This window comes from Oncorhynchus nerka, linkage group LG15 (genome assembly GCF_034236695.1).
Source record: "Oncorhynchus nerka isolate Pitt River linkage group LG15, Oner_Uvic_2.0, whole genome shotgun sequence".
Taxonomy (NCBI): domain Eukaryota; kingdom Metazoa; phylum Chordata; class Actinopteri; order Salmoniformes; family Salmonidae; genus Oncorhynchus; species Oncorhynchus nerka.
In genome coordinates, this window is record NC_088410.1 from 41286813 (window position 1) to 41304391 (window position 17579).

General features: G+C 41.0%; 1 protein-coding gene across 3 annotated transcripts; it reads left to right on the plus strand.

The window, feature by feature from the left end:
* The first annotated feature begins 78 nt into the window (after nucleotides 1–78).
* LOC115142670 (serine/arginine-rich splicing factor 7) lies at nucleotides 79–15624 on the plus strand. 3 transcript variants are annotated; one of them, XM_029682309.1, is made up of 9 exons: nucleotides 79–184; nucleotides 3014–3194; nucleotides 3545–3721; nucleotides 7870–7938; nucleotides 10536–10607; nucleotides 10731–10784; nucleotides 14738–14782; nucleotides 15217–15252; nucleotides 15351–15624. In XM_029682309.1, exons 1-9 carry the CDS (start codon nucleotides 157–159, stop codon nucleotides 15403–15405), a joined length of 717 nt encoding a protein of 238 aa, XP_029538169.1. In that variant the 5' UTR covers nucleotides 79–156; the 3' UTR covers nucleotides 15406–15624. The 3 variants fall into 3 exon arrangements, with proteins under 3 accessions (XP_029538169.1, XP_029538170.1, XP_029538171.1); XM_029682310.1 differs by lacking the exon at nucleotides 15217–15252; XM_029682311.1 differs by lacking the exons at nucleotides 14738–14782; nucleotides 15217–15252.
* Nucleotides 15625–17579: the final 1955 nt, after the last annotated feature.

Consider the following 17579-nt stretch of genomic DNA (forward strand, 5'->3'; position numbering starts at 1 on the left):
GTCTACTGTGTGATTCATGGAATGAAATATGAGTCATTTAGCAATTTATTGCATTGCCCGAGTACATTTAGTGACCCGTCCTGTCTTTGACAGTCCTTTCAGAAGAATCATTTGCCACACGCATGCGCAGATCGATTGTAAAGCGGGCCTTGAATCATGTCAAGACACGGTCGAAACGGAGGAGGTAAACTAAATAGCAAAACAGATTTTCACTTCACAAAAATATTATCTAACGCATGTTCAATAGTAGACAAAATACAGTATTCGTGAAGATAATCTCATGCTTAGTTAACTATCTAACGTTAGCTACATTAGGCGTAACGTTACTTAGCTTTCCTAGCTCTTGCCCTAAACGAGCACACCCGATTCTCTAATCAATGGCTTGATTATGTAGCTATTTTTTTAATCAAAATGTTTTAAAGGGGCAATCTGCAGTTGCTACATCTATTTGTGGACGTATAAATTAAATTAATGAAATGTGCCCATTGTTTGTTGAAGAATTGAAAGGTGCAATATGCGGAAATCTCTCCGCCATTTCCTGGTTGCTACAATTCTAATAGTTTGCGACAAAACAAGCAGTCGTTGTGTAGAGAATCATTGTACCATCTAACCCGCTGTGAAATATATTTTCCATAACAAAAAGTTACATATTGCAGCTTAAATGCCTCATGACCTTAGTTCAACTGTTGTACCCCATCAGAACCCAAAATATAAGTTTGTTTTACTCCAATGTTTACAAAAAATGTAAATGTTAACAAAAAACTAGCTATAAAGCCTCAAAACAAGTTTAAAACTATAATTTTGATATCATAGGATGGTCATTCCTTATATCATTCCTTATATCCATTGCTCTATGAATTTGAGATAGGTTACATTTCTCAGCAGGGGCGGGGAAGGCTTTGTTATTAATGCCATTACATTTGTTTGGAAAATTTCCTCACAAGCCAGAATGTTGAATTACTTACATTCCTACAGACAATATATTCACAGGAAAATATACTTACATTAACGAGGTGGCAGGGTAGCCTAGTGGTTAGAGCGTTGTGCTAGTAACTGAAAGGTTGCAAGTTCGAATCCCTGAGCTGACAAGGTACAAATCTGTCGCTCTGCCCCTGAATAGGCAGTTAACCCCCTGTTCCTAGGCCGTCATTGAAAATAAGAATTTGTTCTTAACTGACTTGCCTAGTAAAATAAATGTCAAATAAAAATAATAATAATAACCTTTCAAGGCGCTGGTGGTGCATTCAGTTCTTTCACTTGAAGCATGCGCAGAACCATTTAAATACATTCACGTGCTCGCCAAGTATGCCTGTCTCTCTTGTGTGCATGCTTCAGGTGATAGAAATCTGAACGCACTACCAGCGCTTTGAAATGTTTGTATTTGTACTTCCTGTCGATATGTCTCAGGTAGACATACCTGAGACATAGGTAGACATATGTCTACCTGCAAAAGGACCAACCACGTGGACAACCGGGAAAGTGAGTAAAAATACAATTTGATCTGTGTCATAGCCGGCCGTGACCAGGAGACCCATTAGGCGGCGCACAATTGGCCCAGCGCCGTCTGGGTTAGGGGAGGGTTTGACCGGCTGGGATTTCCTTTTCCCATCGTGCTCTGGTGACTCCTTGTTGAGGAACCAGGTGCCTTCAAGCGGACTTCGGTCATCAGTTGGACGGTGTTTCCTCCAACACATTGGTGTGGCTTGCTTCCGGGTTAAGCGAGCACTGTGTCAAGAAGCAGTGCGGCTTGCCAGGGTTGTGTTTCGGAAGACGCATGGCTCTCAACTGTCGCCTCTCCTTAGTCCGTAGGGGAGTTGCAATGATGGGACAAGACTGTAACTACCAATTGGATATCATGAAGAAGGTGGTAAAAGTACAAAAAACGAAAATATTATTTTATTCAACACTCTAGCTTGTAGAGGTCATGAGAGGAAACTTTCCTGATCCAAATGCCAATTTCTGCCTGATGTAGAAATCAATGAAATTCAACTTTGGGTCTTTAGGCTAAACTGCTGATTGCGGCTTTAAATATATCAGTAGGGATTAGTAGACAAGTTGAATTAGGTGTGCTAGCTCTGGAATAGATCAATAACATGTAACATCTGTGGTCCCCAAGACGTTTGAGAAATAAAATTGGACCTTATTTGCAGTTTAATTAGGCTAAGTAACAAAAATAAACAAAATCCTCACCTCACTGGCTGTTCCACCTTCTGTCTTAGTTGATGTGTTGACTCGTTCACCACAGAGCCAAACATAGCTACGCTTGATGAATACACCATTCCTCTGTAACGTTAGTCGGTGTCATAAAGAATTCAATGGTTATGTATGACATATGTTAGGGGATGGATTACATCTAAATTCAAAGAGCAAATTACACGTTCACTTGGCAACTAATGCAAATCAAACATGGGCCTAGGCCTAATCATAACCCCATAAACATGTTGTCTTATTATAAAGAAAGGGAAAGGGGGATACCGAGTCAGTTGTACAACTGAAAGTATTCAGCTGAAATGTGTCTTCCGCATTTAACACAACCCCTCTGAATCAGACAGGTAGAAATTGATAAATTACTAGATGTTACACAATCTAGTAGCAAGGTATGGAGATAAGGTTGATCCTTTGCCTAATTTATCACATTTTCAGGCTTCAAATATTTGCTCTAGTGTGATTTAGGTCATACGTAATTACAGGAAATCACTACATACAGCTCATTGTCATGTGGAAAAATACACAATATTATATTCATATGCCTGACACTAGTAATTTATAATTTTATTTAGACCATAGCATGAGGAACTGCCTCAGGCCAACCCTATGCTAATTATTCACTGACCTCAATACAAATGGGATGCCTTGAGAGGGCTGCATTTCAATGTGATTTTTACATTTGTGCAGTTACTTCCAACAACCCTTTTGATACTGTGCTTAGGGGATTGGGAAATCAAAGGCCTCTCAGAACAGATGTCAGCGAGTTGCAGCAGTGGTGGCACCTCTTTCTGTTTTTCCTTTGCAGACTCTAAGATTTATGTCGGTAACCTGGGCACTGGTGCAGGGAAAGGAGAGCTAGAGCGGGCGTTCGGGTATTACGGACCTTTAAGAACCGTGTGGATTGCTAGGAACCCCCCGGGCTTTGCCTTTGTGGAGTTTGAAGACACCCGGGATGCAGAAGATGCGGTCCGAGGCCTTGACGGCAAGTAAGTGATACCTCAAGACTTCAGACTTTTCCCCCAAGTTTAGCCTACTTTCCAGGACCTACAAGCTGAAAGGGCTCAAAGGGCACCTGTGTTGTTGACGTTTGCCAATCAATAATGTAATTTGCTCTTTGCAAATATTGAAGGATTTGATTGGTTTAGGGACATCTATCAGTAGATGGTAAGCAGGTAGCTGGTATTATCTTGTTACTCATTTGCTACTATCCAGATCATACACTTAAGGTATGTTCCTAAATGCTTGTTACACTTTAGATGGGTTTCCTTAAGTCCTCTTTTTAAAGTGAACTATGCCATTGTGCAATTTGCTGACTGTCGAACTGACTGTTTTTCAGGTTGATTTCTGGATCTCGAGTTCGAGTTGAATTATCTACAGGAATGCCGCGGCGATCTCGGTACGAGCGTGCGCCCACCAACCGGCCCTTTGACTCCAACGACAAGTGCTATGAGTGTGGTGAGCGGGGGCACTATGCCTACGACTGCCACCGCTACGGTCGACGAAGGAGGACCAGGTAAAGCCTCCTTAACCAATACATCAGATTTAGCTTGTTTTGGTCTTTTCTTATTTTGATAGTTGTCGCTTATTTTCCATTGTCTTGATTTTTCAGTGTCTTATGTAGATAAAAAAAAATGAAAGATGATTATTATACTATCATACAACCTGTTGTTGTTGCAACTTTTGTCTTTCCATCTGTCACTTAATCCCTTTTAAAATATGGAAATACTTCTGAACTGTTATGTGGGTTTTTTTTGTTAACAACTCACCTGGTCAAAACATTTCAGGTTTCGTCGTTTGATTCAGAGTGTCACGATCCTTAACGATTTCATGAGGCATCTAGCAAATTCCACACTTTCGATCCTATGACCATGGGGTTGATCGATCAACCAGACCTCCCCTTCTCAAGCAACTACCACTTCTAGCTGCACCTTAAAGATTTCATAGAGGGCTGACAATTCACCAGATGATTTGGTTATCAATTTGAGCCTGGGGTTTTGTAAAGAGGACAACCTGGTAGACCATGGTCCCGTCTAGACAAATCGCCTTGCATCTATCAAGTCTCAATCAAGCGATTTGGCTGTCAATACAATCATCATCGTTAGAAATCGAAGAACACGACTAGATGCAGAGGTCGGCTGATAGATACTTCTAGAACGCCTAGATCTGCTCGAACCTTGGTCCAAAGTGGGTCAACCGGGCAAACTCGCAAGGTTTATTTCAAGTACCAATTGTGTTTTTATCTCCAATGTATGACTTGACAATAACATTCTTCTCTTCCACTCTTTACTAGAGAACTGAAAGGCCTGCTTTAAGCAGGATACGTTAGCTCCATGAACAGCTATGTCTATATTAGAGGTCGACCGATTATGATTTTTCAACGCCGATACCGATTATTGGAGGACCAAAAAAGCCGATACCGATACCGTTGAAGTCGGATGTTTACATACACCTTAGCCAAATACATTTAAACTCAGTTTTTCACAATTCTTGACTTTTAATCCTAGTAAGAATTCCCTGTCTTAGGTCAGTTAGGATCACCACTTTGTTTTAAGAATGTGAAATGTCGGAATAATAGTAGAGAGAATGATTTATTTCAGCCTTTATTTCTTTCATCACATTCCCATTGGGTCAGAAGTTTACATACACTCAATTAGTATTTGTTAGCATTGCCTTTAAATTGCTTAACTTGGGTCAAATAGCCTTCCACAAGCTTCCTACAATAAGTTGGGTGAATTTTGGCCCATTCTTCCTGACAGAGCTGGTGTAACTGAGTCAGGTTTGTAAGGCCTCCTTGTTCGCACACGGTTTTTCAGTTCTGCCCACAAATATTCTATGGGATTGAGGTCAGGGCTTTGTGATGGCCGCTCCAATAACTTGACTTTGTTGTTCTTAAGCCATTTTGCCACAACTTTGGAAGTATGCTTGGGGTCATTGTCCATTTGGAAGACCCATTTGCGACCAAGCTTTAACTGATGTCTTAAGATGTTGCTTCAATATATCCACATAATTTTCAATTCCTCATGATGCCCTCTATTTTGTGAAGTGCACCAGTTCTTCCTGCAGCAAAGCACCCTACAACATGATGCTGCCTCCCCCGTGCTTCACGGTTGAGATGATGTTCTTCGGCTTGCAAGCCTCCCAGTTTTACCTCCAAACATAACGATGTTCATTATGGCCAACAGTTCTATTTTTGCTTCATCAGACCAGAGGCCATTTCTCCCAAAAGTACGATCTTTGTCCCCATGTGCAGTCGCAAACCGTAGTCTGGCTTTTTTATGGCGGTTTTTGGAGCAGTGGCTTCTTCCTTGCTGAGTGGCCTTTCAGGTTATGTCGATATGGAACTCGTTCCACTGTGGATATAGATACTTTTGTACCTGTTTCCTCCAGTATCTTCTCACGGTCCTTTGCTGTTGCTCTGGGATTGATTTGCACATTTCACACCGAAATACGTTCATCTCTAGGAAGTAGAGCATGTCTCCTTCCTGACCTGTATGATGGCTGCATGGTCCCATGGTGTTTATATTTGCATACTATTGTTTGTACAGGCGTTTGGAAATTGCTCCCAAGGATGAACCAGACTTGTGGAGGTCTAAAAAAAAAATCTGAGGTCTTGGCTGATTCCTTTTGATTTTCCCATGTCAAGCAACGAGGCACTGAGTTTGAAGGTAGGCCTTGAAATACATCCACAGGTACACCTCCAATTGACTCAAATGATGTCAATTAGCCAAAAACCTAGCTTATAACCCCAATTAGCCAGTCAGAAGCATCTAAAGCCATGAGATCATTTTCTGGAATTTTCCAAGCTGTTTAAAGGCACAGTCAACTTACTGTATGTAAACTTCTGACCCACTGGAATAATCTGCCTGTAAACAATTGTTGGCAAAATTACTTGTCATGCACAAAGTAGATGTCCTAACCAACTTGCCAAAACTATAGTTTGTTAACAAGACATTGTGGAGTGGTTGAAAAACAAAAGTTTTAATGACTCCAACCTAAGTGTATGTAAACTTCTGACTTGAACTGTATATATGTAATAATGACAATTACAACAATACTGAATGAACAACGAACACTTTTATTTGAACTTATTATAATACATAAATAAAACCAATTGTCTCAAATAAATAATGAAACATATTCAATTTGGTTTAAATAATGCAAACACAATGTTGGAGAAGAAAGTAAAAGTACAATATGTGCCATGTAAAAAAGCTAACGTTTAAGTTAGAACATAAGAAAGCTGGTGGTTTCTTTTAACATGAGTCTTCAATATTCCCAGTTAAGAAGTTTTAGGTTGTAGTTATTATAGGAATTATATGACTATTTCTCTATACCATTTGTATTTCATATACCTTTGACTATTGGATGTTCTTATTGGCACTAGTATTGCCAGCCTAATCTCGGGAGTTGATAGGCTTGAAGTCATAAACAGCGCTGTGCCTCAAGCATTGCTAAGAGCTGCTGGCAAACGCAGTGAAGAGCTGTTTGAATGAATGCTTACGAGCCTGCTGCTGCCAACCACTGCTAAGTCAGACTGCTCTGTCAAATATCAAATCATATACTTAATTATAATATAGTAAACACACAGAAATACGAGCCTTTGGTCATTAATATGGTCAAATCTGGAAACTTTCATTTCGAAAACAAAACGTTTATTCTTTCAGTGAAATACGCAACCGTTCCGTATTTTATCGAATGGGTGGCAACCCTAAGTCTAAATATTGCTGTTATATTGCACAACCTTCAATGTTATGTCATAATTATGTAAAATTCTGGCAAATTAATTACGGTCTTTACACAGTTCGCAACGAGCCAGGCGGCCCAAACTTTTGCATATTACCCTCTGTTTGCACTGAACGCAAGAGAAGTGACACAATTTCCCTAGTTAATATTGCCTGCTAACATGAATTTCTTTTAACTACAAATGCAGGTTACAAAAATATATTGATTTTAAGAAAGGCATTGATGTTTATGGCTAGGTAAATTTGTGCAAAGTAAGTGCTTTTTCCGCGAATGCGCTTTTGTTAAATCATCACCCATTTGGCGAAGTTGAAGTAGGCTGTGATTCGATGATAAATTAACAGGCACCGCATTGATTATATGCAATGCAAAACAAGCTAGTTAACTACACATGGTTGATGATATTACTAGGTTAACTAGTGATTATGTGAAGATTGATTTTTTTTCTTATATAAGAAGTTTATTGCTAGCTAGCAACTTACCTTGGCTCTTTGCAGCCACAAGGTCCTTTTTATGCTGCACTCGCGTAACAGGTGGTCAGCCTGCCACGCAGTCTCCTCGTGGATTGCAATGTAATCGGCCATAATCGGCGTCCAAAAAGGCAGATTAACGATTGTTATGAAAAATTGAAATCGGCCCTAATTAATCGGCCATGCCGATTAATCGGTCGACCTCTAGTCTATGTAGTGACTCCTACTACCAGTTCCATTGCACGTGTAATGCTAAATCTAATGTAATCCCCCTTTTTTTGTGTGTTGATTTGAGCCAGAGTCAGAGCATCAGTGGGCTTAGGGTAATTGTTGTTGTCAGAGGCCAGGTCAGAATTAAAGACAGACTGAGGCAGTGTTATGTGGGGCTTCGCGGGGCCTGCTCTGAACTGTCAATCTTTCCCTCCCTCCCCCTCGTTTGGATGTGGTTTAGGTCCCGGTCTCACTCCAGGTCCGGTGGGAGGAGGTACTCTCGCTCTCGCAGCCGGGGCCGTGGCAGGAGGTGAGCATTCTTATGCACATTTTTCTCGTTCCAAAGGCTCTGTTGTCCAACTTCCTCGGAAGAGGGTCACATCAATCATCGATGGAGTTCCTCAGGGGTCTATTCTTGGACCTCTTTTTTCGTAACACGTATAATGAAACAAAAATTATTGTACAGTACATTCAGAAAGTATTCAGACCCCTTGACTTTTTACACATTTTGTTACTTACAGCCTTATTCTAAAATGTATTAAATTGTTTCCCCCCCTCATCAATATCTCATTTACATAAGTATTCATACCCTTTACTCAGTACTTTGTTGAAGCACCTTTGGCAGCGATTACAGCTTCGAGTCTTGGGTATTACGCTACAAGCTTGGCAAACCTGTATTTGGGGAGTTTCTCCCATTTTCTCTACAGTTTCTCCCATTGTCTCTATTTTCTCTACAGGCATCACTGCACAGCTATTTTCAGGTCTCCAGATATGTTCGATTGAGTTCAAGTCAGGGCTCTGGCTGGGCTACTCAAGGACATTCATAGACTTGTCCCGAAGCCACTCCTGCGTTGTCTTGGCTGTGGGCTTAGGGTCGTTGTCCTGTTGGAAGGTGAACCTTCGCCCCAGTCTTAAGATCCTGAGTGCTCTGGAGCAGGTGTTTTTCAAGGATCTCTCCGTTCATCTTTGCCTCAATCCTGACCAGTGTCCCTGCCGCTGAAAAACATCTGCACAGCATGATGCTGTCGCCACCATGCATCCCCCGTGGGGATGAAGGCCTCATTGGTGGAGTGCCGCAGTGATGGTTGTCCTTCTGGAAGGTTCTCCCATCTCCAAAGAGGAACTTTGGAGCTTTGTCAGAGTGACCATTCGGTTCTTGGTCACCTCCCTGATCAAGGCCCTTCTCTCCCGATTGCTCAGTTTAGCCGGTCGGCCAGCTCTAGGAGGAGGTTCCAAACCTCTTTCATTTAAGAATGATGGAGGCCACTGTGTTCTTGGACATTCAATGCTGCAGAAATGTTTTGGTACCCCTCCCCAGATCTGTGCCTCGACACAATCCTGTCTCGGAGCTCTACGGACAATTCCTTTGATCTCATGGCTTTGTTTTTGCTCTGACATGCACAGTCAACTGTGGGACCTTTATATAGACAGGTGTGTGCATTTTCCAAATCATGTTCAATCAATTGAGTTTACCACACGTGGACTCCAATCAAGTTGTAGAAACCTCTCAAGCATGATCAATGAAAACATGATGCACCTGAGCTCAATTTCGCATCTCATAGCAAAGGGTCTGAATACTTATGTAAATACGTTTTTTTTTAATGATTTTTTTCATTTCTAAACCTGTTTTTGCTTTATCATTATGGGGTATTGCATGTAGATTGATGAGGAAAATGTGTTGTTTAATCCATTTTAGAATAAGGCTGTAATGAAACAAAATGTGGAAAAATGGAAGGGGTCTGAATACTTACTGAATATACTGTGTATAAAACATTAGGAACACCTTCCTAATTTTCAGTCGCACCCCCTTTTGCCCTTAGAACAGCTCCAATTCGTCAGTGCATGGACTCCAAGGTGTCAAGTGTTCCACAGGGATGCTGGCCCATGTTGATTCTAATTTACATTTAAGTAATTTAGCAGACGCTCTTATCCAGAGCGACTTACAAATTGGTGCTTTCACCTTATGACATCCAGTGGAACAGCCACTTTACAATAGTGCATCTAGGTCTTTTAAGGGGGGGGGGTTGTGACAGTTGTGTCAAGTTCTCTGGATGTCCTTTGGGTGCTGGATCATTCTTGATACACACGGGAAACTTGAGCGTAAAAAACCCAGCAGCATTGCAGTTCTTGATACACTCGAACCAGTGCGCCTGGCACCTACTACCATACCCCGTTCAAAGGCACTTACATCTTTTGTCTTGCCCAATCAATCAAATGCATTTATAGATCCCCTTTTACATCCGCAGATGTCACAAAGTGCTATACAAAAACCTAGCTTATAACCCCAAATAGCAAACAATGCAGATGTAGAAGCACGGTGGCTAGGAAAAACTCCCCATTCACCCTATGAATGGCACACATACACAACCCATGTCTCAAGTCCTTCTTTAACCTGTCTCCTCCCCTTCATCTCCACTAACTGAAGTGGATTTATCAAGTGACATCAATAAGGGATCACAGCTTTCACCTGGTCAGTCTATGTCAGGGTTCTCCAACCCTGTTCCTGGAGAGCTACCTTTCTGTAGGTTTTTGCTCCAACCCCAGTTGTAACTAAACTAATTCAACTGATCAATCAGCGAATTATTAGAATCAGGTGTGCTAGATTAGGGTTTGAGGGAAAACCTACAGGATGGTAGCTCTCCAGGAACACGGGTTGGAGAGCCCTGGTCTGTCATGGAAAGAACCGGTGTTCCTAATGTTTTGTGCACTCAGTGTAGAGTAAATTGTCATTACACTGTTATGCTGTACACAACTCCATATACATGCATGCATACATTCACCACAGATGCATATACAGATTTATATGTGTTACTGTAGTATGATAGAGTAGTTGATCAGGAATGGCAGTGCAGAGTTTACCGGGTCTGAAGGTATATTAGCTAACAGCTTTTGATATTTATGTTCTAGATCAAGATCCTTCTCTCCACGCCGCTCTCGTTCTCCTAGAAGATCTAGAGCCCTTACCCCCAAGAGATCAAGGTAAATTGTAGAAAAATGGACTTGCTTGCATTATTTAAAGATCCCACATTGTGTAAAACAACAACATTTTTCACTTATTTAGTAAATGATGGGTGTTGCTTTTTCCCCTAATTTTCTTTTTAGATCTCGATCAAAGTCCAGATCAAGGTCTAGGTCACATTCTCATGCAAAGACCAGGTGAGAAATATAACTGTTTCAATGCTCTGATCAGCGTTACATTGCTATTGTCAACAATGCAGCTACATAAGTTGAGTAATTAACAATGCAACAGTTTGTCAATCCCCAAAGGTTGTCACTACTGCAACAAAATACAATTTTGTGTTGGTATTAACCGTTTCGGGTATTACAATTTAGACATTTGTCCCCTTGATATATTACATCACTGACTTAAGAGACTAAAGCAGGTTCCTCATTCCATGGAGGGCATAGTGTCTGCAGGTTTTCCATTTAGATGAAGTAAGAGACTTACTACGTTGAACAAAAATATAAACATAACAAGTGTTGGTCCCATTTTTCATGAGCTGAAATAAAAGATCCCAGAAATGTTCCACAAAAAGTTTCTCTCAAATTTAGTGCACAGATTTGTGTACATCCCTGTTAGTGAGCATTTCTCCTTTGCATATATAATCCATCCACCTGACAGGTGTGGCATATCAAGAACCTGATTAAACAGCATGATCATTACACGGGTGCACCTTGTGCTGTGGACAATAAAATTCCACTAAAATGTTTTGTCACACAACACAATGCCACAGATGTCTCAAGTTTCGAGGGAGCATGGTGGCTGCAGGAATGTTCAGCAAGAGCTGTTCCCAGAGAATTAAATGTTAATCTCTTTACCATAAGCCTCCTCCAATGTAATTTTAGAGAATTTGGCAGTAGGTCCAACCGGCCTCGCAACCACAGACCACGTGTAACCTCCACATCTGGCTTCTTCACCTGCGAGATCATCTGGGATGAGCCACCGGGACAGCTGATGAAACTGTGGGTTTGCACAACCAAAGAATTTCTGCACAAATTCTCAGAAACCGTCTCAGGGAAGGCAATCTGTGTGCTCGTCTTCCTCACCAGGGTCTTGACCTGACTGCAGTTTGGTGTCGTAACCAACTTCAATGGGCAAATGCTCACCTTCAAAGGACACTGGCAAGCTGGAGAAGTGTGCTCTTCAAGGATGAATCCTGATTTTTAACTGTACCAGGCAGATGGCAGACAGCCTCGTGTGAATCGAGTGGTTTGCTGATTGTGAACAGAGTGCCCCATGGTGGTGTTGGGGTTATGGTATGGGCAGGCATAACGTCTTAGGGCTGCAATCCCGTTAACGGGATGATATGACAACAGCCAGTGAAAGTGCAGGGCGCCAAATTCAAAACAGAAATCTCATATTTAAAATTCCTCAAACATACATTTCTTACACCGTTTTAAAGGTAATCTTGTTCTTAATCCCACCACAGTGTCCGATTTCAAAAATGCTTTACAGCGAAAGCACCACAAACGATTGTTAGGTCACCACCAAGCCACAGAAAAACTCTGCCATTTTTCCAGGAGTCACAAAAAGCACAAATAGAGAGAAAATTAATCACTAACCTTTGATGATCTTCATCAGATGACACTCATAGGACTTCATGTTACAAAATACATGTATGTTTTGTTTGATAAAGTTCATATTTATATAACAAAAATCGGAGTTTACATTGGCGCGTTACGTTCACTAGTTCCAAAAACATCCAGTGATTTTGCATAGCCACATCGATTCAACAGAAATGCTCATCATAAATGTAGATGATAATACAAGTTATACTCATGGAATTATAGATATACCTCTCCTTAATGCAACCACTGTGTCAGATTTCATTTTTTTTAACGGAAAAAGCAAACTATGCAATAATCTGAGACGGCGCTCAGAAATTTAATCAATTTAGCCGCCGTGTTGGAGTCAACAGAAACCAGAAATTACATGATAAATATTCCCTTACCTTTGATGATCTTCCAGGAAGTTCCACAATAAATGCTTGATTTGTTCGATAATGTCCGTTATATATGTCCAAGTAGCTTCTTTTGTTAGCGTCAGGTACACGAGCGTTTGGACAAAAACTTCGGACAAAGACTTCAAAAAGTTATATTACAGAAACATTTCAAACTAAGTATAGAATCAATCATTAGGATGTTTTTATCATACATTTTCATTAAAGTTCCAACCGGAGAATTCCTTTGTGTCTAGGAACGCAGGGCGATATCATGTGGAATGCGCATGACCAGGAAATGTCTCTCTGCCAGTAAACTGACTCATTCAGCTCTTATTCAGTCCCACAACACAGTAGAAGCCTCATTCAAGTTTCTAAAGATGGTTGACATCTAGTGGAAGCCCTAGGAAGTGGAACTTCATTCATATCCCAATGTGAATTCAATAGGGTCTGAGTTGAAAATCGACCAACCTCAGATTTCTTACTTCCTGTTTGGATTTCTTCTCAGGTTTTTGCCTGCCAAATGAGTTCTGTTATACTCACAGACATCATTCAAACAGTTTTAGAAACTTCAGAGTGTTTTCTATCCAATACTACTAATAATATGCATATATTAGCAACTGAGACTGAGGAGCAGGCTGTTTACTCTGGGCACCTTTCATCCAAGCTACTCAATACTGCCCCTGCAGTAGATAAGTAGAGAAGATAAGCTACGGACAAGGGACACAATTGCATTTTATCGATGGCAATTTGGATACACAGAGATACCATGACGAGATCCTGAGGCCCATTTTCGTGCCATCCATCCGCCACCATTACCTCATGTTTCAGTAAAATAATGCACGGCCCATGTTTGGGATGCTCTGGATCAACGTGTACGACAGTGTGTTCCTGTTCCCACCAATATCCAGAAACTTTGCACAGCCATTGAAGAGGAGTGGGACAACAATCCACAGGCCACTTTTTTGGGGGGTTTGTTGAAGATATGTGACCAACTGATGCATACCGTATCTGTGTTCCCATGTGAAATCCATAGATTAGGGCCTGATGAACTTATTTCAATTTGCTGATTTCTTTATATGAACTGTAACGCAGTAAAATCTTTGGAATTGTTGCATATTGATTTTTATTTTTGTTGAGTGTAATTAGTGACCTAATTTCATCAATCAACTACAAGGGAAGAGCGAAAACCCGCAGGCACTCGGACCTCCATGGAATGAGTTGAAGTGAGGCCTAAAAGCCTTGTTCACACTGAAGGCCTTAATGCTCAAATCAGTTTTGTAATGGTGACTGTTCAAACAGCAAGTTACAAGTGACCAAATCGTACTTGCCCTTTGTTCTGTTGTCTGTACCATGTTGTGTGCTGCTACCATGTTGTTGTCATGTTGTGGTGCTACCATGCTATGTTGTTGTCTTAGGTCTCTCTTTATGTTGTGGTGATGTGTGTTCTGTCCTATATATTGTTTAATCCCCAGGCCTTTCTGTAGGCCGTCATTATAAACAAAAATGTGTTCTTTACTGACTTGCCTAGTTAAATAAAAAATACATGTGTGTGTTCAGATAGCAGTCATTTGCTGACATGGCTACACTAGTTGTCATAGTAATGATGGGTGTGTGTGCAGTGGTGTAGGCTGATTGGTGGTGGTGCTTGTGCTTCCTATTACTCAGAATCATTTGTAGCAAACCTAAGGTGACAACAATGTTTGCCATGGACTTTTACCCAGTTGATTTGAATGTTCAAAATCATAGTGTAAGAACACTTTTAAAGCCTCAGGATAAGCTTATCCAACTTTCAAAGCTAGTCCTTTTTGGCTAGCCGCAGCAGTCAACTAGCTAGCCGTTTAGGTTTGTAGTACATTCACTAATTTGTTGATAAGCAATTAACAAGCTAGCTAGCTACAACGTCACGTTCTTGTCAAACTCAACAAAGTATCTTGAGGGCAAATAAATCAGATTTGACTGTTCAGACAAGTCGCTTTGCCAGCAATCAGATTGAAGGTGGTTTGCAATGGTGGCTTGAAATATCAGATTCCATGTAGCTTTTGAATGTTCAGACTGCAGGAAAGGTAACAGAAGTGATCTTAACCTATTGGTGGAGATAAAAACCACAATGACAAACAAGAAAAGGGGACACTAGAATATGAATGCCTTGTATGTTTACTTCTTCAGGTCTGGTTCTGTGGGCAGATCCAAGTCTGGTTCCCCCACGAGGAGGTATGCAGAAGTCTTGAGTCTGACCCCAATTTTCTTTCCACCATTCTCTTCTCTAAACGATCTGTGGAACAGTTTGACAATGCATGATAAGCAGCAAAACGAGACAATGCAAATGTCCATGCAATCGTTATGCATGGTTACAGTTAACGGTGTAGATGCATGATGGTTCGTTAAGTCAGGCTACTAAAGCATTACAAGTGAAAGGTAGACTGCAATAAATCAACAACAATTACATTCACATCTTTAATTCGATATGTGAAATATGTATTAAAGGTTATTTGAATTGTATTCTTTCAATTCACCCAAGTAATACATTTTGCATGACAAACTTTCATTTAATGCATGGTCTTTAAATACTTTGCTTGCTACAAATTGCCACTGTCAAAGTCTTGTAAGAATGAGCTCTAAAATGAAAATTCTAATTTAAATTCCAGCTGTTCAAAATCTAAAGCTCCACCTCAAAAACTAAGGTGCGTTTTTCCTCCCAGCTGAGGTAATGACTTTAAGTTGGGGTTAATGGACAGCAAATAAATTAGGGGAAACTAATTTTAGTTTTTCTCTCTTTCAGCCACTCTACCTCGAGGAGTCCTCGTCGAAGTGACAGCTCGGAGAGGGACGACTGAACTTGGGAAGTTTTTGTTTCTTTATGTTAGCATCTCTAGTGACTAAGTTCTTTGTAAACCCATTGTATTGTATCATTTGAACATATGTGGTGTTGTTAATTTCCTCCTGAGGCATATTACTGACGTTTCAAGAAGAAGCAATGGGGACCCAGTTTGGAATGCTTTTGTGTTTGTGTTTTAGAAATAGTTGTTGGTTAATAAAGTATATTTGATTTAAAATGGTTGTGATACTGTTTTGGTGCTGTGTTGTCCATCTGGGCACAGTTGATCTTTATATAGCACAACTAATGAAATGGTTGATAAATTAAATGTTTTCAATTGAGTGATACCTATAGATGGCAATGTTGCACTTGCGAAATGTGCTTTTCGAATTTTGAACTCAGGATTAGAGAACACTGCTCTTGTATTATCCTTGATACCAAATAGCTACTACTACTACTTTAAGCTCTTGCTTCTACAAATGTGTAGGTTAATATTTTATTTCAGACCTTTGGCCTACTTGTATATGTACTGACATGTATGTGTAACTGATAGATGCACACCAGTGCTGTTTAAGATGGAGGGCCATTTTTCTTCATGAGCATGGCCTTATATCTATTACAGCATATTGGATAACTCTCATATTCCATTCACCCAGGCCAATGTAACAGTGACAGGTTTAGGCTACTACATGATACATTTTCCCTATGACCATCATGATGTTGCTACAACCTAGCCTATGAAGGACATTTTACAACGCAGGTGCACCCAGGTCGAGAAACAAATTTAAAGTGACGTACAGGGACACATGGACAGACAGTGACATTAAATACTGCCTTGCACACTTGCCTGCATCTAGTTGATAGTGCCTTCGGAAAGTATTCAGACCCCTTGACTTTTTCCACATTTTGTTACGCTATATAGCCTTATTCTAAAATGGATTAAATTAATAAAATTCCTCAGCAATCTATGCACAATACCACATTAATGACAAAATAAAACACAGAATTACCTTATTTACATAAGTATTCAGGCCCTTTGCTATTAGATGCGAAATTGAGCTAAGTTGCATCCTGTTTCCATTGATCATCCCTGATGTTTCTACAACTTGATTGGAGTCCACCTGTGGTAAACTCAATTGATTGGACATGATTTGAAAAGGCACACCTCTTTATATAAGGTCCCACAGTTGACAGTGCATGTCAGAAGAAACCAAGCCATGAGGTCAAAGGAATTGTACGTAGATCTCCAAGACAGGATTGTGTCGAGGCACAGATCTGGGGAAGGGTACCAAAAAATGTCTGCAGCATTGAAGGTCCCCAAGAACACACTGGCCGCAATCATTCTTAAATGGAAGACGTTTGGAACTACCAAGACTCTTCCTAGAGTTTGCTGCATGGCCAAACTGAGCAATCGGGGAGAAGGGCCTTGGTCAGGGAGGTGACCAAGAACACCATGGTCAATCTGACAGCGCTCTAGAGTTCCTCTGTGGAGATGGGAAAACCTTCCAGAAGGACAACCATCTCTGCAGCACTCCACCAAATCAGGCCTTTATGGTAGAGTGGCCAGGACTGAAGCCTCTCCTCAGTAAAAGGCACATGACAGCCCGCTTGGAGTTTGCCAAAAGGCACCTAAAGACTCTCAGACCATGAGAAACAAGATTCTCTGGTTTGATGAAACCAAGATTGAACTGTTTGGCCTAAAGACAACGCAGGATGTCATCTACAAAATAGCGATGTCATCTACAAAATAGCTTACAATACTCTACTCAGCAAACTGGATGGAGTTTATCACAGTGCCATCCGTTTTGTTACTAAAGCACCTTATACCACCCACCACTGGAGACCTGTATGCTCTAGTCGGCTGGCCCTCGCTACATATTCGTCGCCAGACCCACTGGCTCCAGGTCATCTACAAGTCCATACTAGGTAAAGCTCCGCCTTATCTCAGTTCACTGGTCACGATGGCAACACCCACCCGTAGCACGCGCTCCAGCAGGTGTATCTCACTGATCATCCCTAAAGCCAACACCTCATTTGGCCGCCTTTCGTTCCAGTTCTCTGCTGCCTGTGACTGGAACGAATTGCAAAAATCGCTGAAGTTGGAGACTTTTATCTCCCTCACCAACTTCAAACATCTGCTATCTGAGCAGCTAACCGATCGCTGCAGCTGTACATAGTCTATCGGTAAATAGC

Coding starts and splice junctions, on each gene's coding strand:
- LOC115142670 (XM_029682309.1), top strand. CDS start 157: ATGTCAAGACACGGTCGAAACGGAGGAG. Junction 185..3,013: donor ACACGGTCGAAACGGAGGAG/GTAAACTAAATA, acceptor TTTCCTTTGCAG/ACTCTAAGATTTATGTCGGT. Junction 15,253..15,350: donor GCTCCACCTCAAAAACTAAG/GTGCGTTTTTCC, acceptor TCTCTCTTTCAG/CCACTCTACCTCGAGGAGTC.